The sequence below is a fragment of the Plodia interpunctella genome, chromosome 17 (assembly GCF_027563975.2).
Source record: "Plodia interpunctella isolate USDA-ARS_2022_Savannah chromosome 17, ilPloInte3.2, whole genome shotgun sequence".
Taxonomy (NCBI): domain Eukaryota; kingdom Metazoa; phylum Arthropoda; class Insecta; order Lepidoptera; family Pyralidae; genus Plodia; species Plodia interpunctella.
In genome coordinates this window covers 8,859,087-8,885,633 of record NC_071310.1, presented here as the reverse complement: position 1 = coordinate 8,885,633, position 26,547 = coordinate 8,859,087, and the positions used below count along the sequence as shown (strand labels likewise).

Sequence of the window (26,547 nt, the reverse complement as noted above, 5' to 3'; positions counted from 1 at the left end):
AGCTAAACTAAAATTTAGCTGAGTTAATAATTAGGAATTTTAAAGTTGGCTAATAAACAAACGATTAATTTTAATTTGCAATAAAATGATGCGTATTTTTTTTATATTTTAATAATTGTCTATTTTAAAATATATAATATATAATTTTTAAATATGTTTGAATGTTTCCAAAAATAGTTTCAAAACGTACAGTAGCTTAGCTTGCCATCTCTTTCAAACAATGGCACCTTCGTCGTTTTGTTTGTGTTGAATAAAGATTCAAGTGTAGTTATTTATTTGTGAATTTCTTGGATCCTGGAATCTCTTCAAAATGGGAGTTCCAGCATTCTTCCGCTGGCTCAGCAGAAAATATTCTAGCGTCATTGTGGAGTGTATTGAACAAAGGGTTAGTTTCACTTAAAACTAACCTCAAAATGTTTTTTATTTCGTTGTATTTGTTTGTGTTTTCAATGCAAATAAATGTTTCGTAAGTTGCACATACTGCCTAGAGTTATTTCCATATCAACAAAGGTGTTCTCAGCGGCATTTTTACTACAGATCCTTTTAAAGTAGAAAAGTATTTGGCCACGACGATAATAATTAAATTGAACAATTTTCTTAATAATTCTAATATTTTCAGCCTACAGATGTCGATGGCCAGCTTGTTTATGCGGACTCATCCCTCCCAAACCCCAATGGGGTGGAATTTGATAACCTGTATTTGGACATGAACGGTATCATTCATCCGTGTACTCATCCAGAAGACAAACCACCCCCAAAGGATGAGGATGAGATGATGGTCGCCATCTTTGAATGCATTGACAGGCTGTTCCGCATCGTCAGGCCCAGGAAGCTGTTGTACATGGCTATTGATGGAGTCGTAAGTTAAAATAAAAACTGTTTTGTCACTTATATTTTTCTTAGTATTTTTACCACTCGCCTATAATATTTTAACACTATACATTGAATACTGGCTACCCAATATCACTGAATTTGGACAGTCAGAGATAAATGAATACACAATGTGTAGTTTGTATGAAAGATTTTATATACTGCAAGGAAAAAACAGCAATGTAAGTCAAAAGCCAGCCAAAGCCTCAGTATCAATAGATCTGTGTGGCTTAGTGAGTTCACATTTATAACAAAGCTTAATAAGCAACTCAAATCATCCTTGTATCCTTCCAGGCACCTCGTGCAAAGATGAACCAGCAGCGCTCCCGTCGATTCCGTGCCTCCAAGGAGACACAGGAAAAAATTGAAGAGATTGCCAGGATCCGGTCAGAGCTGGAGACAAAGGGGGCATATTTGCCCCCAGAAAGGCCCAAAGAGGCACATTTTGACTCTAATTGTATCACACCGGGCACACCCTTTATGGATCGGCTTAGCAAGTGCTTGCATTATTATATTCATGACAGGTTAGTTTGCGTGAAAAATTACTATTTATTTGATGTTAAATTTAATTGGGGTAATTTTACATTTCGTTAATTTATGTAGTCATTGTCTATCTAAAATTATAACTGGACCATTGCCCCTATTGAACCTACCAAGAATTAAGAAGGCTGTACAAAGATTTCTAGTACTTAATGTAAAAAATAATAATATTTTCTCCTAGAAAAGGTGATAAGCACTCCTAGTATTAATAGTTTTGACTTTTCCTCAGCTGTGAGAACACAGATCTGTATTGAAATTGTTGCAGTTAACTTCCAAGCACTTATTAGTTAAAAAATATACAAATATTTAGATACACAAGTACAGTGATATGGCTTAAGCTGCTAAAATAGTGTATTTTTTTTTTGTCTGAGCAACATATGCAATCAGTATTTCTTGACGATAAGTAAGTGGGTTGTGTGCGTCAAGGTGTTGCTCCCAATGGACCAGCCCTTTCTCCAGTGTATTATGTATAATAAATGCGTGGGTGTCTTGAAAATCTTCCAATATTCAAGACACCCACGCATCTGTTCAATTAGCTGCTAATGTGATAAAAAATAAAATAAATATAATAACTGGCCAATAAGATTATATTTTAATTTTTTATTTTCAGATTGAACAATGATCCCGGGTGGAAAGGTATCAAGGTTATCTTGTCCGATGCCAATGTACCTGGTGAAGGAGAACACAAGATAATGGACTACATCCGTAGGCAAAGAGGTAATTTTACATATAAGATTAATTTTTACTTCGATTTTACACACATAATAACACTGAATTGTATCTTACTTCCAATAAGACATAGTTGTACTAGAGCTCTGACACGTTTTTGAAACCAGTTTTAGGCCAACTCCATCGGAAAATCCTTAATTTTTAAAGAACGTTCAAAATTTTTATTTATTTCACCATGTAATCGAAAAACCTTTTCTATTTTATTCAATTTATCAGTTAATCATGAAATAAATTTGCTTGTTCTCCCCCACCAACTGCGCGCCAAAGAAGCTGATTATGAAGTAAAAATGAGGGATAAAAACTATAGTCCTTGTCTCGTGTGTGCTTAATTAAACACAGAAGAATGTCTGCAAAAAGTTCCGTTGCAAGTAGTGGAGCGATTATAAAGAAGTGGTTGCACCCTGGGGCTTTGTTCTATCTACTTTATAAATCAACCCCCAATGACAATACTAGGGGGTGAAAGTTTGTATGAAACTCATGTCGGTTCCGCATTCGCAGAGAAACTCACGCGGACAAAAGTTAGTACCAAATGTAGCATGGTTGTTGTGTTGTATAGTGTATTTTTTTTCAAAATTTTTGACAAGGCTTCAGGATACTTTGTGTGACTATGTCAGCCTCATGGCGATCTCTGATATATAGTATAGTGTAGAAACAAGTTCTTTTGTAAGACAAATTAAGAAACCCCCCACTTCGTTACAACTTTTGAATGGCTGAACCGATTATGATCAAACATCTAAGAACCACTGCATAAGAATTTGCTATCAAATAAAAAAAACCGCATCCAAATCGGTTCACCCGTTGATGTGACATTGCCACGTACACAGAGACGGACAGACAGACTTAGCGGTCAAACTTGTAACACCCCTCTTTTTGCGTCGGGTGTTAAATATCTAAAGTGAATGTGATTGCCAGCCCAACCGGACCACGACCCGAACACGCAGCACGTGCTGTGCGGCGCGGACGCCGACCTCATCATGCTGGGGCTGGCCACGCACGAGCCCAACTTCACCATCATCAGGGAGGAGTTCAAGCCGAACAAGCCTAGACCGTGCGATGTTTGTGGACAACTTGGTGAGAGAATCAAAAAATTTTTATTTTACATAGTCGTATTCCTCAGCGCTGAGGGTCGTGGTACACACATAACGACTTTCTCGGCACTATTAATGGAGTGGTTTGCCATTTCCTTCTCCATTTCACACACAAGTTCACAATCAACCAGAGTGCAGGTTCCCTCACGATGTTTTCCTTCACTGGAATCAAATTAGAAATTTTGATATAATTTGCTTTAAATTGAGTAACTCCAGAAATACACACATACATCCTCACAAACTTTCGTATATATATTGAAGTTGTCAACAGGCCATGAGATGAAGGAATGCACGGGCACAACTCCTGATGTGTCACTGGTACGGTCTGACCCAGCATTCGGTAACCAGGTGAGAGAATATCTTCACTTCCTTCTTAGTATTAGAGACCTTAGAACCTGTTTCGATCCCTGATTAAACGTACCTTATGTGTTATTCCAGGTTATATTCTACCCGTGTACAGTCAACAGCACATCAACCTATACAAATTCATTGCAAATTCGCCTCTATTACCGCGCCACAGAGTTTTGTGCAGGGTAACTTGATGTGCTGTTGACTGTACCACATTCCATAACAACACGTCCAGTAGATTTTGCGTGAAAGAGTAACAAATAATACACACATACATCCTCACTAACGTTTGCATTTGTAATATTAGTAGAATAGTAGGGATCTAAATAAGCCTCGTGGTAAGAAACATTTGTTTTTTCAGGACAGCTTCATATTCGTCCGTCTCAGCGTCCTAAGGGAGTACCTAGAACTGGAGTTACAAATGCCAAACCTGCCCTTTCCGTATGACTTCGAAAGAGCGTTAGACGACTGGGTGTTCATGTGTTTCTTCGTGGGCAACGACTTCCTGCCGCATCTGCCCAGTCTGGAGATCAGGGAGGGGGCCGTAGACCGGCTGGTCAATTTGTACAAGAAGTGCGTTTATAGGACTAAGGTTAGTGTCGTATTATTTTACATTTGTATGAGTTTTTTTTTTTACGCTCTTGAAGCAAATGAGAAATTCATATTGTACTTTATCCTCTAGAGCTTAAAATCTAATTTTGGACGGTATGCATTAAAAAATTTTGTTTATTCTTATTTTATACGTAGGCAGGTGTCGCAAAAAGCACTGTATCACTCAAAGAAAGTAAGATTCACAACTCGGGTGTTCGAGGTCCTCAACTTGCATCTCGGTGTTTCAGATCCTAATGTTTTTGTGTTAACATACTGTTAGTTTCTTGTCTCAGTGTATAAAGTACTATTATACAATAAAGTATAAATAAATAAATAACCTACAGGAACAAATTTATCTAATCCGGTGAGGGCGTCGCTACTGTGGAATAATATGTGTTATTAGAGGTTATATTGTACAGGGTTACTGGTATCAAACGCAAAACCTAAATACTACTTGGGTACATCAAAACAAGAAACTTTTATTCTACGACTTTTCGTGATTCGTAGTTTTTTTTTCATATAAAAAAAAAACAATCTAATTTGCGATTCTACACATCTTAACTCTATGTAATAGCCAAGCAACGCGAGACAGTACAGTAGCGTTATGTAGCGGAATCGCACATAGAGGTAGCGTTTTATAGAAACGACATTAAAACAAAAAAAAAAAAAGAAAATTTTCTATTTATCATGTTATCAGACAAACTCGTAGAACAAAAATTTTAGTCTCTATGTACCTTATGCGCCTTTGGAAGGTTATGCGTTAGATACCAGTAACCCGGTATATATATTATATTACACGTATACCAAATTTCATAACAATCAGTCCAATAGATTTTGCGTAAAATTAGTAAAATTTTCAAATAACAAATATAGATTAATTTCAACAATCAAATTTACTTTTCAAACTTCTGTTCACGTTTCAAATTTATTGGTCACATACAAAATCAAATCGTTTATTCAGAAATTAGGCATTCACAGGCACTTTTTCACGTCATATTCTAAATGAAATGATATTTACCAAATGTACAAACTATACTAGTAGGAAGTAATGAAATGCCCCCGCAGGGCTGGATCACGGACTCCGGCGACGTGGAGCTGGAGCGCGTGCAGCTGATAATGTCGGAGCTGGGCCGCGCGGAGGACGAGATCTTCCGGCGGCGGCGCGCCTCCGAGCTCAGCTTCCAGGCCCGCGACCGCGCCAAGAAGCGACACCAGAAGGTCAACTTTGGGCTGCTGGAGAAGACGCAGTTTGCTCCTGTGGTAAGTGACAGCGAGTGGAGTTGTGGAGTATCGCTTAAGATATTTTTATTATACTACTAGAATTGCAGTCCGTCTCGGCTTTGGGTAAAACAATATTACAAAAACAAATTTTATAAATGCAAAACTTAAGTTTGTTTATTACCTCTTGGCGCTTTATCTACTCAAACCATCTTAAAATTATGTAGTTTAAGGATGGAGAAGGACATAGAGTACGCGATTGTTCCCGTGAGACATTCACGCGGGTGAAGCCGCAGGCTAGTTAAATTATACACCCAAACCTATCCAGCTAACTATGTGAAAACCGTATGAAAATCAATGCAGAGTAGTTTTTGAGTTTATCGCGAACAGGAAGACAGAGGATATATAGTGATGCGCTTAATAAGTCGTAAGATTTGCCCTTGGAAAGTCATAAATCTATACATATAATAAAACTGTAAGTGTGCTATGTTTAAAAATAATTATGAGGCATTTTATGGGACAAATAGAAACCGAAACTTTTCTTTTTAGAAAATTTGCCTTTCTGTCTGTATATTTGTTCGAGCATCGCTCAAAAAATACTGGATGGAATTCGATGTGGATTTCGCAGTTGTATAGGCGATGATCTAACTTAAAATCTGATATAGGTTATATCGCGATACGTTGCTGAGAACCTGAGATGTTGACGATAACAAGTTATGAGCAAACACACGTAATGAACGCTGAAGTTGCGGGTAAAGTCAGTTGCGTAATTCCAATTCTTATGTACCATTTTTTTTAAATACTCAATTTTTTACAGGCAGTAGGTCAAGGGGGCTCCCGAGGGATGGAGAATGTGCGGCAAGAGGCCGCTAACATCCGGCTGGCGGGCATGCAGGCCGTCGCTGAGGTCAGTCTGATCACTGTGTAAACAGTACTGGCATAAACAGACTAACGACCTATATATTTGATGAAAAATGATCTCCAATGTTTCAAAATCTTTATTTGTTACTATAGACGAAGACGAAAACAAAGATTATTTGCAAAAACTTGATTTGAATTTTTTTTACAATGTCGTGTTAGAAGAAAAACTTAACATGTTTCACCGTCTATGGATATGTAATTTTAAATGGAGAGCATGCTACTCGTATCGTCCCGAAACAGAATCGAATAAATAAAAGTAATTAAATTAACTATTTTTTTATCTGAATGTATGATTAAAAAGTCGTTCAAATTATAATAACATTTATCGATCAGTAAGGACCTTAGGTGCTTTTTAAATGAATTTAAATTTTTGATCAAAATCAAATCATTTATTCAGAAATTAGGCCTTCACAGGCACTTTTTCACGTCATATTCTAAATTAAATGATGTTTACCAAAGCTACAAACTACTAGCATTTCGGAACGACCACTGCTGAGAAGAAATGCCGAAAGAAACTCATTCAAACAGTGTTGGTCCCTATTATGCCAGAAGGGCTTACCATTTTTAAAATATAAATTTATGTATAATTTTTTATCAGTAATATAACATGTAAGTACACAATAAAGTACATGGTCACAAGGTATACTGAAACATATTATGATCTTTATATTGTTGTGGTATTATAACTATTACAACTAAAACAATTAAACTGAAGCTCAGCGATAGTGTACAAAATTCGGGCAAGTAACAGCTGACTTTCAGCTGATACTTGCTATATCGTATTGTATGCCCAATACTGTTGAAGTGTGTTAAAAAAGTCACTAATTAATAATTTGCGCGTGGTAATTTTTGGGATACAATGTACCCAATATGTTTTAATTTTGTTATCATTTTGTTTATTTAATTAATTATTATTTTTTACTAACATAATATAAGTCAATAAGAAGTGCTGGTGGTGTAGTGGTTAAGACGCCCCCCTGTGGGTCGAAAGGTTCCAGGTTTCGAATAATACTCGTGCCACATGTGTTTGTATACCAATCTGACGCATGGATTGTTTTCATCCAGCACCGCCTGTTTCCGGTAAAGGAAAACATCGGGAGGAAACCTGCACACTGGTTGATTAACTTGTATGTGAAATGGAGAAGGCAATGGCAAACCACTACATTCATTGTGCAGTTGTTGTGTGTATTTCATTCCACGTAATGACCCTCAGCCATGAAGCAATACGGCTATTCAAGTATAAGTTTACTAACAGTATTGAACCCTGGTTACTTAAATAAATTTTCATTCATTCATTATTTTTATTCATTCATTCATTCTTTCATTCATTCATTTATACCTCCAGCAAGAGCAACAGACCCGCGGCCGCAAGAGATCAGCACAGGAGGCGGAACTAGATGAAGTCGATGATGATGACAAACACGACGAAGTGAGGCTGTGGGACGAGGGGTTCAAGGAGAGGTACTATGAGAGCAAGTTTGAGGTGGCCAGAGACAATCTGGAGTTCAGGTGAGTCTGTGGCACAAATTCTAATTTATTTTTTCTTGCTTAATGTACATTTCCAGGCACATAAATTGAACCAAAATGGCGGTCGCCAGCGCGGTTTTAAAGCATTTTTTCACAAGCGCGTGGTAATTTTTGGGATACAATGTACCCTATGTGTATTATTATGTTTATATAATTCATTTTATTGTCGGATTTTTTAAATCCTGTAATTTTAACGGTTTTTACGGGCCGAAGCCAAATTAATACCGTGACATTTTATTTTGTGAGTTTGATGGTTGACGATAATGTTTTCTATGAGTGATAAGGTGATGGAAATGAAGATGTACGAATTATTATGTTTAACTCCAGGTTATATTCTACCCGTGTACGAAATTTCACAACAATGCGTCCAGTAGATTTTGCGTGAAAGAGTACCAAACGTACCTACATACTCAGAAACTTTCGCATTTTTAATAATTAGTAGGATTTTTTGTGGCTACACGTGAAATTGAAAATTCTCGATTATTTAGGTACCGCGTGGCGCTCCAATACGTGCGCGGCCTGTGCTGGGTGCTCCGCTACTACTACCAGGGCTGCGCCAGCTGGAAGTGGTACTTCCCGTACCACTACGCGCCCTTCGCTTCAGACTTTGTTAACATCTGCGGTTTGTCCACCAAGTTCGAGAAAGGAACACAACCTGTGAGTAGTTTTAAAGCCTTATGAAGCCGTTTCTAAGATTTGTCGTGATAGAATATGACGGGGTTCCACAGGGGTCAATACTAGGTCCACTGGTATTTAGTTGGTGTTCCTCAAGGGCCAGTATTAGGACCTCTGCATAATATTAAAGTTTCTTCAAAGGTTTATTTTACTATCCATACAATAGTAGCACTAATTAAGCTACTACTATTAGAGCTGAGCTTACTGGAAATGGTATTTTCCCTATCACTATTGCGCCATTCGCTTCAGACTGTTAACTTTTGCAGCTACTCTACCTAGTTCGAGAAGGGAACTTGGGTCGTTTTAAAACTTTAGTAGCCGTTTCTAGGACTGGTATTGATAAAATATTACGGGATTTTACAGAGGTTAATACTAGGTCCACTGTTATTAAGTTGGTGTTCCTCAAGGGTCAGTTTTTGGACCTCTGTTAAATATTAAAGTTTCTTCAAAGGTTTAGCGTTACTGATATACTTAATTTGCCTTCCGTGTTATTTTTACTTATTTATGTAGTATTTATATATCAATTTCTATTCTTTTGTTATTACTAACACTGGCGTCAATGCTGTTCATTAAAGTCCCCTCATGGCATCTGTCTGTGAATTTAAACTGTCGACCAGTGTGCATGTTTCCTGACGATGTTTTTCATCACCGGAAGTAAGTGTTGGCCTATACTATAACTTCGTCAAGAGACTCTTGTGTCTCCGAGACTTCCTTGGATGCTACTTATTGATTAACTTTACCATAATTTTAATTTCATTGTCATAGTTCCGTCCCCTGGAGCAGTTGATGGGTGTGTTCCCGGCCGCCAGCTCACAGCACGTGCCCAAACCCTGGGCCAAACTCATGAGTGACCCTGTAAGTATTATCATTTCATTAAAAAAAATTGTCACGAAAATATTTAAATCCAAGATTTTCCCTTAATTTGATATCAAAATCAAATCATTTATTCAGAAATTAGGCCTACACAGGCACTTTTTCACGTCATATTCTAAATTATATATGATATTTACCAAAGCTACAAACTACTATCATTTCGGAACGACCACTGCTGAGAAGAAATGCCGAAAGAAACTAATTCAAACAGTGTTGGTCCCTATCATGCCAGAAGGGATTTCGTGTACAAAACAAATGTGAGGTCAAAAATGGAAAATGGTCCTATGTAATTGTTGTATTGGTTTAATATAGTCAAAAGTCGTATATTAAAGTAAATTTGACAATAATTTAAATAAAGCAACACTTTGAATACAACTGATTTTGGATGCTGTAAAATTATATTTTTTTTTTCCCTAGTTTTCTCCCATCATCGACTTTTACCCCACTGATTTCAAGATCGATCTTAACGGCAAAAAGTTCGCGTGGCAGGGCGTAGCCCTACTGCCCTTTGTGGACGAGTCGAGGCTCTTCAAGGCACTGGAGCCCTATTACAGTGACCTTACACAGGCAGAAAGTGAGTTATTGCAGTTTTAAAAATAATGGAGGTCCCAGTGTGTTTCCTAGAGGAACTCCGAAGTTGCAGTAGAATAAAAATGAAAATTTGATTAAAAGCGAAGAAATATCAGCTCAAATTTTGAAAGTTAAATCAATTCACAAATTCATTTAAATTTTGTACTCAAAATGAAATCAAATTTTATCATACATAGTTGTCAATATACAATAAATCAAATTAAAATAATTAAGAATCAAATTAACCATAAATATATATACAGTTTTGACTTTTTTTTCTTATCTCTTGTCAGTACAACGCAACATCCGGGGACACGATCGCCTGTACGTCTGCACCGGAAACAAGAGTTACGAATTCCTCCTGGGGCTGTACCAGGAGGCGGGGCAGAAGCTGCGGAAGCTGATCGAGAACGGACAGAAGTACCCCTTCAGATGCGAGGGGGTGCGGGGGGATGTCATGCTGAGCGCTGACAATGTCGTTATTGGAGGGTGAGATAGCATTCATTCTTTTTTATTATTAATATCCAAAGAATTTAAGCTCGAAAATAGTACGAATGTAAAACTGATAAGGTATCGTCCATTCACTCTTTCGTTCATTCAGATACGATTTCAGACGAAAATGTTTGTAGTATAATGACAATGACACAAATTTAACTGTGCGGTTTGGATTTTAGACTGCTAACCAAGGCTTCATAATAATGATAACTGTCAAGGTGATCTTCGGAAGATTAAATGTAACCCGGGTACTTCTTCATCAGACAACTGGCGTCCCCGGTCATCGGGCTGACCCCTGTGCTGGGCAACCACGTGGTCTGCGTGAGGTACCAAGACCCTCAGTATCCTGAAGACTTCGTCTTCCCCGCGCGGAGGCTCAAGGCGGCCGTGGAGCCGCCCAGAGTCCTCAAGCCGGGAAACCTGCCCCACGAGGAGAACAGGAACTGGCGGCCGCAGATTGGTGAGTGGTTAGCAATTTGTAGTAAGTTTGCTGATGAAGTATCTGTAGGGATCACGTCGGGGTCACCACTGTAGCGGGAACGAGGTGATTATGCTCGACCGGCACCGCAGGGAAGATCTCCCCGCCGCCAGCCGCAGCTAAGCGCTGCGGCTTGTCAGCTTCTGTAGTGAGTCGTAGTGTCGTGGATCACTTGTGTGGCTCGTGATCCGTTGCGTTTGGTCGGTCGTTTTTTACATCTGCGACGTTGTGCATGTGGCGTGGTAGATGTCGCCACATATCAAATCCTAATGCCAATTCCAATTTCCCAACTAATATTACAAATGCGAAAGTAAGTTCGTTTTTTTGTTACCCCTTCACGCATTATCTACTGGACCGAGTGTTATGAAATTTGGTACACGGGTAGGAAATAACCTGGAATAACGCATAGGGTACTTTTTATCCCGAAATTCCCACAGGAGTGAAGCCCCGGGGCGCAGCTAGTCCTAACTAATATTATGCGAAAGTATGTTTGTTTCTTACCTCTTCACGCTCTATCTACTCAATCAATATTCTTGAAATTTTGCATACATGTCGTTTGAAGTACGGAGAAGGACATAGGGTACGTTTTATCCCGGGAAAATAACTGTTCCCGTGCAAAATTTACGCGTGCCGAGCCGCGGACAAAAGCTAGTAGTCTATATGTAACGTATCAAAGAGACAGCGTTCAAGAACTGTGTTTCGTAATTGTTGGATAGGGCTAACTGGTCAATTACATCTCTCCCTCTCTCTCTCATCTGAGCGTTTCCCGGTTTCTTCCTCAGCTATTGAGCATCGGAGCCCAGGGTCCGCTCAACTCGGTCCGAACAACAAGGCAGCCATTTGCATTTAATGTAATTTTTAGTAAAGTTTCCGTTCAACGGTTTGTAGCTTTAAAAATCTGAGCATATATAGGGACAGACATCGGGAAGCGACTTTGTTTTATACTATGTATTGATATGATGTCCAATATTTGTATTGGTATAATACAAGCGGCCCGTTCCGTCTTCGCACGTGTAAAAACATAATAAATAATACACCTAAAGCTACCTCAGGAATCATACTATCTATTGGTGAAAACCACACAAAAATCCGTGCAGTAGTTTATGGGTTTATGGCGAACAGAGAGACGCTGCATAATATGTAAGGATTCAGGTCAGTGTCCCTATTGCATTCGTGGCTTAAATTGTAATATAAGAATTAATACACGACTGAAATTTTTAACCATATTTTTTTTAACATAAATTTTTAATTATGCCAAAAAATAAAATGGGACTATCAGTACCTATAACTGATAATATGTGCATAGAGTCAAAACATAAAAAAACGAAATCCAAAATTTATCCAAAAAAATCTATAATAATTGGTTATAATACTCTGAGTGTACTACGCTTCATAGTAAAGGTAGGTTCAGTTCACACAAAGTCGATTTTCATTGATAAATTCTGGTAATTCTTTTTTATTTATTTATTTTTTGCCTATGCCAGGGTCATTGCACGCGAGAGCGAGAGAAAGCGATAAACTATGAATTGGAATAATTGGAGTTTCAAACTACGTCCATAAATTCATTGATTATTGATATGGAATAAACGCAAACCTCAATATTGGTGATAAAATTCGTGATAAACGATAATATTAAATTTTGATTACTCACGTGTATGAATAGGGTCTTTAATATTATGCCTTTAATTTTTTTTTGGCATAATTAAAAATTTATGGTGTATATTTTTGGTGCAGGTATGGTGCGGTCTCACACGGTGGCTTCATTGGAGCTGGCTGGACACAGGATGCTGGGGCATTCGATACCCAGGGACCGCGCATATGGCAACGTACCGCCGCCTCAGCACAGTAAGTGTTATCATAGTTTCAACACAGTTTAACCCTTTCATCGCGACAATTTATATCAGATGTCGTGCTCCCAAAATTAAGTATAGTGAATTTATACATATACAGGGTTACGGGTATCAAACGCAAAACCTCCTAAAGACTACTTGGGTACATCAATACAAGCAACTTTCATTCTACGACTTTTCGTGATTCGTAGTTTTTTTTTTTTTCATATAAAAAATATACAATCTAATTTGCGATTCTACACATCTTAAATCTATGTAATAGCAAAGCAACGCGAGACAGCACAGTAGCGTTATGTAGCGGAATCGCACATAGAGTTAACGTTTTATAGAAACGACATTAAAACTAAAAAAGGAAAAATGTTTATATTTATTACGTTTAGACAAAAGTCGTAGAACAAAAGATGTTAGTCTCTGTGTACCTTATGCGCTTTTGGAAGGTTATGCGTTAGATACCAGTAACCCTGTATATCTATCTATATCTATTATCTATACATATAATAAAACTGTAAGTGGGCTATGTTTGTTCGCGCAAAATGTAAAAACTACTGGATGGAATTTGATGCGATTTTCTCAATTGTATAGCGGATGGTCTAACTTAAATGCTTGTATAGATTTCCTCGCGATATATTGCTTAGAAACCGAAATGCGAGCCCGAAAAGTCGAAAATAAATACTTATAACTTAATAGGCATGTGCTGTTGCACTTTACAAGCAGTGTTTTTGGTTTGGAAAATGTTTGTCGGAATGTTGATCCGACGTTCGCGGTGTAAGTGTTAATGAGATTCATACATTTGTAAGCGAAGAAGGCGAAGAAGCCGCCAGCGTCGACAATGCAGTCAGGGTTGTCACAAAGTATAAAAAAAATTGTACTATATCTGTGTTGATTAATTTTATTATCCGAAATTGGTTTTGGAAGTTACAATGGGCGGAACAGTTGTAGTACAATAGTAGCTCGGTCTCCGACGACCCCTAGGTTCCGACGCTCTACGGCCGAGTGAGAAACCGGCAAACGTTCAAGCCGCACAAGGCCGAGCGAGGACATATCATAGGATACCGTTATTTTTCCAAATGGTTATATTGGTTACAAACTTATTCGTATATGCTCCACGCTCGTCTTGGCGTAAAATGTCCTTTTCTCACAATGTTCTTTCTCATAATGTTCATTTCTCGAAATGTCCTTTCTCAAAATGTCCTTTTCTCAAAATGTCCTTTCCTCAAAATGTCCTTTTCTCAAAATGTCCTTTTCTCAAAATGTCTTATTCTCATAATGTCCTATTCTCATAATGTCGCTAAGTAGTCATTCCACAATCATACTTGTCGTTTTTTTTTTTATCAGAGTTTAATAACCAAGCGAGTAGGGGCCAAGGTCACGTGACTCAATTACAACAACGCACAACTTGTATGTCGCTATGTATTGTGGCGTGTGGTTCCGCCCTATATGGAATAGGAACACTCCATATTGTCCCGTGGATGTCGGACTAGGCGACTTAGGGACACACAGCCTGGGTAGCTAATAGGCTACATTAGCATTCTCAAGAAGGGTTGACGTAAGCGAGGCGGCCGGTTGTAAAATCACAAATTTTGCGTTACTTTTTTACACTCAGGTTTCGCTTCACAGCCCAGAACGCAACCGGGAAAACGCAGGGATGATAGAGTATGTCGCTGCGACATACTCTATCATCCCTGCGTTTATCGTTATCGTTATATCATCGACCCGCGACGTGGACATAGCGACATTGTCGCTAGGTATGTGTATGTCCCGGGTGGAATCATGCAACTCTAATTAAACCATTATAAAAATGTACTTCTTTGATACACATCTTTTCAAAATAACTGTCCGGTGTATCAGGAATTGATAATCTTTTAAAGGCGGGCTAATTTACTACAACGACATTAAAGCTATTACTGGCACAAAAGATTGTAAACACTGGCCATTATACGGCGTTCCAAGACATCGACTTTAAGAAAAACAAAATTACAGCCAATAGCCGCTGTGAAAGGAATCCATTATTCCAAATTCGAAATTCAAATTGGCCTATCGTCCCGCGAGGCATTGACGTGTAATAGCGCGCGAAAGCAAACAGGAAGTGCGAAGGGACGCCATTGTCCGTGCCAGTGTCGCCAACTACGAAAATAATAATTGTCGGGGGTTGCCATCACAATGGGGCGATTTTTTTTAAATAACGTTTCGATCGGCTGTAGTGCTTCCTATTATCCGGTGGAGAGGATTACGGCTACAATGTCGGAAGCTTTTTTATTGTTTTTTTTTTTTTAATTTAAGCCGATAAAGATAGCACTTACTTTTTTAGCAAAAGAGGTTAAGTTCAATAAAAATATGTCTTACTTATTCCTTCCTTTGAGAAAGGACAGCTTTATCTTCTTATTCTTTCCTTTCAGAATTTTTTTTTCATAAAATATATCTACTCGAATCTTGAAATTCTCCCATTTTCTATGGAAATACTATTATTAGGCAGCAATAATAATTAAGTCACTCTGACGGGACTTCCAATTAATCTCTATTCATTATTTCATTCCAATCAAAACTGCAAACTTACAGATCATATTCAATAGTCTTTATTAACAGCGGAAAAGGTTGATTTTGCATAAATTAAATGTAACAGGGCGCTTGGTTTTAGAAAGGGTGGCCACGTGACTAGTTTATTTGAACACCCCCAAACTACATGGCTTTTTTTAATTGTATACGCTTATTTGAATTTGCGATTGACGTTAATACTTAGGTATTGTGCGCGTAATAATTTTATTTGTAGATGTATGGTCGTGTAGTGATCCCGCCCTAAAATAGGACCATTCCGTATTGATGTCGCACGACCACAATAGCATCAAAGAGAGCTGAAGCCGGTCGTGAAATCACATCTGAACCGACGATCGAGATCTGAACGACATCCGAGGGAGATATGGAATGGTCATATTCTAGGGCGGAAACATCGTGCTATTTCAGGTTATGTGCCATTTACCAAATTTTATCGAAATGGATTCAGTTGATTTTAAGTTAGTAACAAACATCCACACACACATCCAAACATTCGCATTTATATTATTAGGAAGAATAAAAAATAAATAAGACTTTGTTTTTAACCCCCACGCAAAAAGAGGGGTGTCATAAGTTTAACGTATCTGTCTATGTTTCGTAGCTCCCAAACGGATGAACCGATTTTCGTTTAGTTTTTTTTTTGTGTCATAGATTATTTTATCCCGAGTGTTCTTATCAATGTTTCATAAAAATCGGTTGAGCCGTTCAAAAGTTGTAGCGAAATGAATATTGAAAGTCGGGGATTTTCTAATTTGTAAAAAAAAAAATAAACTTGTAGAGTTTTCTTTTCATAAATAAACAAACGCTGACATTGTCTTTTGCATCATGAGTATGATAAGTTTCGTCCGGGTTTCGAGATCAAGTGAGAAATAAAAAAAATAAAGGCCCCGCCACACGGAGCGGCACTCGACGTTGTCGCGAGGAGCGGACAACACGAAATGATTACAGAGAGGTGCGATTTTAATGGAGTTGACATAATTCCGCGCTATATAACTACTTTTAAACTTTCGCGTTGCATAATTTTATACGAAAGAACAGGACGCGCGCATAACTATTATTATTATTCCTGACTTCTTCAATACACTTAGTTTGTCTTTTCACTGTATCATCTGATACCATCACACGCAGTTTACAATACGCAATGTTATTATAATAATACCCGACACTGTTTGGTCTATTTTTCAGAAACTGCATATGTGTTTAATTTGAATTTATGCCTGTTTGTGTCAAATAAATAAAAAACCTTTTCTATTTCCCAGACGTTTAATATCTGTTGTTTAGTATATAATGATTCTATGCTGGTCTGGGAGTGATAGAAAATTAAAAACAGATTGTGCAATCACGTGGGCCGGTGCAAAGGTAGGCGGAGTATGCTATCTTTCGGCATTTCTTCTCAGCAGTGGTCGTTCCGAAATGCTAGTAGTTTGTAGCTTTAGTAAATATCATTTAATTTAGAATATGACGGGAAAAAGTGCATGTGAAGGCCTAATTTCTGAATAAATGATTTGATTATTCACATAATAAGTGCAATTGTGGTTTCTCACCGCAATCATTATCTGCCTGCTCGCCTGTCTCGAGACATAAACATTGTACTAAGGCTTGTTCTTTTCGATTGTGTTATTGCTAACACTGGTCAGTCAGATTTTATTCAAGTCGCCTAAAGGCATCTGGCATTACTTACGTCTACCTATGGACATCTAGTGGCAGGTAGTCGCATACACAATAGTGGACTTAAACTGTCAACCAGTGTGCAGGTTTCTTCACGATGTTTACCTTCACCGGAAGCAAGTAGTTGTCAAAGAATAGTACTACTATTAATGTGTCAGATTAGTATACGAACTCATGTAACACGAGTAGGATTCGAACCTGGGAGCTCTCGATCTCAGAGGTACGGTTTTAACCACTGGACCACCACCACTTCCTTATACTACTCGGCCTAACTTGATGGGTTAATATGTAACGTTTCTCTGTTGTCAGTATTTGGTAATCGCTCCAATACGTTTCTTCTTCTTAACGTAACGTTTTAAAACATTATAAATCCGCAAATAAGTTTTTTTTATAAATCGCTTCACGCTTTAATCAATTAATCTTCTTGAAAACACAGGAGTAGTCGCAAGCAATAGCTAGTCTAAAATATTTTTTTTTTGTCCGGGAAACTCCATTGGATTCGTAATTCGCTGTGCGATTCCGTAATAATTAGAAGCAACGCCGTCGGCGCGTGTTCAAGTGCCTGAAATGTCGGCAGCCGGAAAAGTTACAGAGCTGCCGTGTGCCGAGTCTGCGGCTTGTTGATTGGGATTCGTTATAGTTTGACAGGGAATTAGAAATGGTAGACCATGGAAAATGGTGGACCGCCGGAAATGGCTCGGTTAAAATAGAATTTATTTGAAACTAGCTCCGCCCCGAGGCTTCGTTCCCGTTGGAATTTCGGAATAAAAGTACCCTGTGTGTTATTCCAGGTTGTATTCTATCCGTGTACCAAATTATTTAACAATCGGTCTGGTAGATTTTGAGTGCAAGAATAACAAACATATATAGGTATACAGACAGACATAAGTTTGTCGCGCAAACTTTCGCATATATACGATTAAATTCAAAATATTTATTGTCACGATTTACGGGTAGGATCAGGTGTATATTTTTTAAAATTAAAACATTATATATACCTGGTTGATTTAATTGTTTTAACAAAGCACAGTACTTGAAGTAGTACTGAAGCATTGCACGGTAGGTTGCAAAAGTCCATACATACTTTTGAACTTTATTCCCTAGGAATAAGGTTCAAAAGTATGTATATAAAAGTATGTACTAAATAAATGCCTCGTGTCGCTTAACTTACGGAACCCCCAACGAATGTTAACATAATTTTTTGACTAAGTCAGTCTTAGAGACGCAAGGATGTCACCTCTCAGTCATTTGACATGAAAATATTGAAATGTCGTGAAATAAAATACTTCAATCACAACATTGTATAAAACAAAGTAGCTTCCCGCTGTCTGTCTATCCCTATTTAGCAAAATCCGTTGCGCAGTTTAAGAGATGTAAGACTATCTTTAAAACTACGCAACGGATTTTAATGCGAGTTTTTTTTATTGATAGTGTGTTTCCCGAGGAAGGTTTAGGTGCACATGTGAAACTTACACGTGAAATTTCCAACTATTTTCCAACTACTGATAATAAACTTCAGTTTTGTAGTGAAAATTAGACTTAAATTATCAGTCTATTTACTTTTAACATATATGCGAAATTGACTTTGAATTGTGACCAAAACAGACGGTTTTAAATTCTCGTTAGATTTCAGCGTTTTGCATAAGCCTGTACTCGGGTATAATTTTGGCGCCCACCGTGGTACTCCATTGCTCTTATTTGCGACTCTTTCACGCGCTGAATGTGTCGTGGCGCCATTAGATGCCTATTATGTCTGCCGGGTTAGCTCGCCATAGAGTTCCTTTCTTTTTTTTTTAGTTTTCTCTCTGGATCCAAATGAATAGCTGATGTGTTGTCGGGTTTTAATGACGAAATTCTGGGGTTCGTTAAGGTAACGTTTTCAAAGTTGTTTTTGTGATTCTTTCAGTTCAAAGTTGTTTTATGTCAATGTGGTGAAATTTATGTATTTGAAAGTTAATTTGACTATGAGCTAAGCACTAAGTAAATAATAAGAATAATAATACAATATTATTTTGATCTCTTTTAAACGATAAAGAGACAAGTGAAAGTGAATCTTTTTATAAGCTATCATGACAATTACGATGTTTTACATGAATATTTAAAGAAATTTCAATATTCACTTGAGCCAATTGCATTATTCTAGTCTTCTACGTATTATTTTTATATTGGCGCCCAACGTGTAACAAGATATTCTATATGTTACAGCAAAAAGTATGTATCGTGTGTACATATTGTATTATTTGCTAGGGTAAAACATATGTAAAAAGCAATAAGACCGCTGAAGAAGAATCGTTGGTCCCACGTTGGGCGTCAACTAAACAATAGGTGCTAATGACGACGACTCGTTACTCTCACAGACTTTAGCACACGGGATTACTATTGCAACTGCTTCTTACAATACTGGTAACTAGACCATCTATTATAACGAATACTACTCACGAATATACGCATATATAGTGAGTTAACTATTTTTGCCAAATTGTAACCAGTTGAGTTCGTAGTAGAGCTAGTATTGGAGTGAAGGAGGATCGTATCACCAAATTTTCACGGAATTTAATATATATTGTTTATTTATAGTTAATGATGTTGGCTATTCCTTTTCGTGTGTTACGTAGTAGATTTAAATGCACTCTAAGTAAATCTATACTATTATTATAAAAGTAATCGTTTGTGAGTTTGTATGTTTAAGGCGGGTAATCTCCGAAACTATCGAACCGATTTCAAAAATTCTTTCACCATTAGAAAGGTACATTGTCCAAAATTGCTATAGTCTATATTTTATCTCAAAATTCCCACGGGAGCGAAGCCCCGGGGCAACATCTAGTATAATATATATTAAATTACGAATCTGTTATTATTAACACTGGTGTCAGAAAATATTAAAGTACCTAAAGGCGTCTGACACGACTTTTAAATCAAGTCAAATCTACCTACCCTCTAGTATATTCAAGTACTATTATGTACCACATGTAGTCTTTTAAATTATTGATGTAAGAAAAACTCTGAACATAATTTCCACAATCCTCCAGTCAACAGTTCGAACTGTCGAGTGGGTTCGATGTTTGAGCGTCAGGATCCTTTTACGCCTAAACTTTGATGTACCAAACGACTTAAAGGCTCCAGGTTTTACTGGGATTATGTTTTAAGAATGGCTGTACGCGCGCGTGTATGAAACCTGGAAGGGTCTTTTCCGATTGACGACCTCGGTGGCGCAGTGGTAAAATGTTTGCCTCTGAACCGAGAGGTCCCGGGTTCGATCCCCGGTCGGGTTATGATGGAAAATGATCTTTTTCTGATTGGCACGGTCGGCAGTGGTCGTTCCGAAATGCTTGTAGTTTGTAGCTTTGGTAAACATCATTTAATTTAGATTATGACGTGAAAAAGTGCCTGTGAAGGCCTAATTTCTGAATAAATGATTTGATTTTGATTTTGATTTATTACCATTGTCCAAATGAATACAAAATTTTATATAAAATATCAAATAGATTTGTATATTGATTTTTAAATCCTAATCCTACCTAATATTTATAAATGCGAAAGTAAGTTTGTTAACCTCTTCACACTCTATGTACTCAACCAATCTTCTTGAAATTTTGCTTACATGTAGTTTATATATAAGTATTATGTATACTTTTCTAAAAAACTTATTTAGTAGAATTTGTATCTGTCTGTCTGTCACTTTCTCACCTGAGCATTTTCTACATTTTCTTCACCACTTTGTCTTCGACGTCCTTAGTGATTATTGATTGCAGACTTTTGATATAATGCCAAAGATCTGAATAAACCATTGGCATTTAAAAAAAAAATTGTATGGACTATTTAATGAATCGAACCAAGTTTCTTAGAACAAAAATTACATTATACATATAATAAACAAATGAATCGCTTCACATGTTTTAAGTCTGTGCAACATTACTGCTGCACAAAGCGCGCGATTAAACACTCGTTTTACACGAGGCGCGATCGGGATTGCGTTTACAATGCCGCTTTTGTCGCTAACCTCTGCAGCTATACTCCACTTAGGAATACGGACCACACACACACACACACACACACACACGGCAATATACAATATATGTAGACAAATATACAGTCTGTCTTTTTAACAAATATTTATTTTAATCGCAAGCGTTTCTGTTTATTATTTATCCAGAAAAACAGGTACAGGTTATCACTAAACAAAAAATCGCCAAACTGCAAACCGGTTTGTCGGCGAAACACAAATGCACTAACTTTTGACATGACCTAATATTATATTAAACTAAGATTTTTCTATTATCACGAGAATATAAGTATTTATTGCTATATCTATCTATTCAGTCACGGTTCCAAGCAAAATTTCCTTTAACTTTTAAAAATATTTTTAATTTTGTAATCTTCTAATATTAACAACTTATTTTTATGTATTCTTGACAATATGTGTTCATTCGTTCTTTCCCCGTAAAGATTACCAGCACTAGGTACTACGTACATTTTCATACTTGTCGCTCTTAAATTCACATTATACTTTGTTGGGATTACATATTTTGACAATGATTTAAAATTTTGACGATGCAATTAAATAACTTGTTTTATCATATCATTCAGGTCTGAAAGGGATAAATGTCACGGTTATATCTTAATCCTAACTTATTGACAAATCGACTTAGGGCGAAAATACATTTTTTGTATGTATGTACCTATGTATGTTTGTAACGCGATAACTTTCGAACCGTTGGGCTGATTTTCATGAAATTTAAAAGGTATATAGGATTCGTCAATAGAATTTTTAAGTTCACGGGGCATCAAAATCGGTTAAGCCGTTTTTGAAATAATCACAATTTCATAAAAACTCATCAAAATGTATTGTGTTCGCGAGGTCTAAGTTCGTGGCGAACAACTAGTATTATAAATGCGAAAGTAGGTAAGTTTGTTTGTTTGTTACCTCGTCACAATCTATATACTGAACCAATCGTCTTTAAATTTTGCATACATGAAGTTTGAAGTGCGGTATTTGACTCGAATCAATGGCGCCTCCGCCCTCTATCTAAACCAATCAATTATCGAGATCAACCATCATGTAATCTTATTCGTACGGTTTGTTTAGATTTTAGAAGAGAAATATGGAGTAGACTTTATCCCATGCTTTTGTGTGTCGGTGGAGACTACTCCCTACATTTCACATGTAATATACACTATTTACTAAGATTGTTACTTCACGCTTTACTCAAACAATCTTCTAAGAATTTATTAATGTTGTGTGAATGCGATAATAACAAGGAACAGCATGGCACGTTTCCGTGAGAAATACACACGGTCGACGTCGCGGACAAAAGCCATATTGTAAAAAACAAATGTTATTTTTGCCACAGATCGTTCACACTCGTTCGGGCCACAGCGCAGTGGTTACACCCCCTACAGCAGCCAGGGCGGCTATAGCCAGGGGGGTTACAACCAATCCCAGAACTTCCAGAACTTCAACCGTTCAGGTTACGGCAACCAGAGGCAAGGGAACCAGTACTACCAGGATCGGAACAACCAATATGGAAACCAAGACAGATACGGAAACCAGAACAGGTATAACAATCAGGGTTCGTTTAACAGAGGTCAAAGTGGGTACCAGTCAAGCCAAGGTCAAGGTTACCAGTCGAATCAGAGGAATAATCAGGGATACAGCTCCCAGGGGCAAAGGAGCCGTTTCCAAGGGAATTCTGGTGGAAATCAGAGTGGGTGGCGTTGATAGAAAATTTAAGGTGATAAAATATGTTTGGCCTTGTCCAGTCCAAAAGGGTTACCACAAAACATTAATACGCGGCACGTCATCATAAACATCATTAACGTCCATGCGGACGTTAATAACTGTTAATAACGCTGTCTTTTCCATATCGTGTACGCATCGTGTATAAATAGTGAACGTGTGGACGCAATAACGTGCTACGTGTTTTACGTTTCATGGTAGCCACCCAGAATTTTCCATATTAAGAAATTGAAATATGTAAATAAAATATGACGATTTCCATTTAGTATAATTTATTTTTTAGTCATTCTCCAAGGTTGGCTAGCAGAGAATGCTTGTAATATTAAATCTGCTCTTTGTACGAATTTGTTAATAAATTTGAATAATTAATATAAACAGATGAAAGTCGTCGCCTGTTCCGATTTAGATACCGCTGATATATATGTGAAAATGAGACAAAATTATTGCTCTCAGTTCATAGTACTATCTTTCTATACCTAGACGACATTTAGATATTATTGCGAAGAATATAAAATGAAGGAGTGAGTATTCTTATCGGGGTTTTTATTGCTAACACTGATATCAGATCTTATTGGTCGTGTAAAGCCATCTGACACGATTTGGAGTGCGGTATCTATAGACGAAACGCGCGTAGATTTTCTATATCGAAATTATAAGACTTGTAAAACTTTATAGAATTTGTTATGTTACTATTTACATACAGTTTTGATTCTTCCCGCAATTGTAATTTACCGATATACCTATATGTTACTAGACTGCTAGCTTAGAGCCATGATTGTTTGAGTTTGGGTCATAAATTAATTAGTAGAAAAGTGTGAGAGATTTGTAATGGTTTTTTTTTTACATTCAGTGAGATATCATGAAATATGTTGTTGAAAAATGTTGTGTGGGTAATATACCCACACAACAAATTCAATCTTAACCACTGTGCAATAAGGACCATTGTATTTTTACAGTATATAGTGGAATAACAGATAAAATTTATTGTAACGAGGGTTAAAACGTTCTTCGCAAAAATGTCCCCCGAAGGGACGTTCTTCAAGCGCGTATGAATTCGCGTAAACTATACAAATATTTTGCATTCCTAATTGGAATAATGGTGAACAAAGGAAAACAGGTGGAAACCCAAGAAGCGGTGGTGGTGTAATGGTTAAGACACCCGCCTGAGTGTCGACAGGTCCCAGGTTCGAATCCTACTCGTGCCACATGAGTTTGTATACCAAGCTGACTCGTGTATAGTAGTTTTCATCGACCACCACTTGCTTCCGGTGAGGGAGGCAATGGCAAACGACTCCATTATTAATGCCAAGAAAGTTGTTACGTGTGTTTCATTCCATGTAATGACCACGACCCCAGTCATGAGGAATACGACTATGAATAATTTGAATAATAAAAATAGTTAAAATTATTGAGTAGATGTTTTTGACATTTGTAAAATTCAAGTTAGGTTTATGATTTATGCAATATGGCACGTTTGTGAGGTTGATTTATTTGGGAATAAATAAATGAGGACAAACCACACAGATTGAGCTAGCCCCAAAGTAAGTTCGAGACTTGTGTTATGGGATACTAACTCAACGATACTATATTTTATAACAAACACATATATAGATAAACATCCAAGATCCGGGATCCAATCAGAAAAAGATCGTTTTCCATCATGACCCGACCGGGGATCGTACCCGGGACCTCTCGGTTCAGTGGCTAGAAGGTTTACCACTGCGCCACCGAGGTCGTCAATGTAAAGTGTTATTGCGTCTTTGTCACTCTTGAACGAAGACCAAGAAAATTATAGATACGAGGGCAGAGTGAGATAGAACCATTCATTAAGTAGAAACAATCACACGATGAGTCATGTCTCTTTGTCAAAAGTCACAGGTATCCGGCTATGCAGGCAGAGTGAACGCCAATCATACAACAGTGACCTAGACGTTTTAAAATATTAATTTACAGGACATAGTTTATGTAAACTGTGGCGAAATGGACAAGTCCATCATATCAAAGGTGTCTGAGTGAGACAAACTGAACACTCATTACGACAGCGTCACGCAGCGTACCTAAAACCAAACTATGATAACTCGATTCAAATAAATGATAAACGCATAGGTAAAATCATAGGAATGTCGTGGGTGTGTTCGGCGTATTCGGCGTGTCGACTCGGCGAATTATATCTGCGAAGACCAATTAGAAGCTACCCGATACAGCAGTATCTGATGATACTCGATTTTGACACACCAGTAATGGCAGACCCACTAGTGGGTCAGTTTGATGCGTACTTAAAGACGGGACCTAAATCTTTGTTGTATGATTAGCGCATTTGTAAACCTTGATTGGACATAATATGTCAGATAATTTATTGATGTATGAATAAATAAATAACACAAATCGATGTCGGTGCCATAACATGTTTTGTTTGCTTCCCACTTCTACCCCAGTCAATATAATCAATAAAAGTTCAATTTAAATTGCATGGACCTGGATATCCCATACGAACGTAATACTAATATTTTCTTCATACAAAATGAAAAATACACAAAAGTAAATGAGAACATTCTGGAAAATATGTTTCTATTTGTATAGAAACACATTTTGATAGATTAATCGAAAAACATTGAAATTTCAAAAAGGCTTGTTAAGTACTTAGGTATGTATGTAAAGTACTTAACAAGCCTTTTTGAATTTTCAATGTTTTTCAATTAATCTATCGAAATGGTTGGTAACAGAGAGGAGGAGTTTTTGCCCAGCAGTGGGAGGTGATAGGTACAGTCAACAGCACATCCGAGTTATCCAGCATGAACCTCTATGGCGTGGTAATAGCGCCGAGTTTGTAATGAATTTGAATAGGTTGATGTGCTGTTAACTGTACATGAATAAATATGAACATTGAATTTTTGACAAAATTGAACCAAAATAAACAAAGGTGTTTTCCTGCAACGGCTACGCGAAAACGATAGATGGACAAAATATATATTTTCAGGCACAAGCTGATTTAGAAATAGATCCATATATTTTTCGATTGCTTCAAAATCGGCCCCTGGATCGTGTCACAAATTCATGTTCCAATGACATTTATTTGAAAGTTGTGGACTTTGATGTACAAGAGGTAGGTAATACTGTTTCCCGCGCACTCTATTCAAAGGCAACTCGAGCACTCACGAGCTCAACTCGAGTGATCAGCCGAGGATGTCTTGATGTCGTCGAATTGTTGGAAGGTATAGATAAATATTATTCAAATTATAAATATATATGTATATATTGACAAATCACACAGATTGTGTTAGCCCCAAAGCTCGAAACTAATGTTATGGGATGCCAAATAATATAGAAATGAATATATAAGTATTTAGTGTATGTACCTACTTAGATCTAAATTAAATGCACGATTAACTGCTGGTTGTTGTCAAAGCTTTTCTTAGTCTCCTCGTGCTACATACCCGGCAGTAAGGCGGACACGTTTCTAAATTGCAGAATTCAGAAAATCTCCTCATTTAAAATTCTTTTACAAAATCCTATCCATGCTAAGCTAAAAATACTTTCGCATAATCGGTCAACAGTTGCAACACCGAATTCCCTCGTATAATGAATTATTAACAGCCCATTTAAAACGCTTACCTGAACAAAAAATATTAAAAATCTCCGTTAAGTTTGAACTTCATTGAAGCTCAAGTGGCCTCCAGCCATTCCGGAGACCCTAAACTTCCTTTCATGTAGCCTTCGGTTCGCGGCGAAAAAAAGAAATTAAAAAAAAAAAACTATTGATCGCGCACAAACCAGCCACTTCAGACGCGCATTGTCCGTGTCCGCCATATTGGAAAACAT

At 37.4% G+C, this 26,547-nt stretch overlaps 1 protein-coding gene across 1 annotated transcript; it reads left to right on the top strand.

The window, feature by feature from the left end:
- Positions 1-175: 175 nt before the first annotated feature.
- Rat1 (Rat1 5'-3' exoribonuclease) lies at positions 176-25,131 on the top strand. Its single transcript, XM_053757507.2, has 17 exons — positions 176-385; positions 620-859; positions 1,165-1,394; positions 2,021-2,127; positions 3,052-3,210; positions 3,499-3,575; positions 3,937-4,167; positions 5,232-5,426; positions 6,202-6,291; positions 7,651-7,814; positions 8,321-8,489; positions 9,273-9,362; positions 9,798-9,954; positions 10,244-10,439; positions 10,709-10,905; positions 12,658-12,768; positions 22,343-25,131. The coding sequence occupies exons 1-17, from the start codon at positions 311-313 to the stop codon at positions 22,708-22,710; spliced, it is 2,856 nt and encodes a 951-aa protein (XP_053613482.1). The 5' UTR covers positions 176-310; the 3' UTR covers positions 22,711-25,131.
- The last annotated feature ends 1,416 nt before the right edge of the window (positions 25,132-26,547 follow it).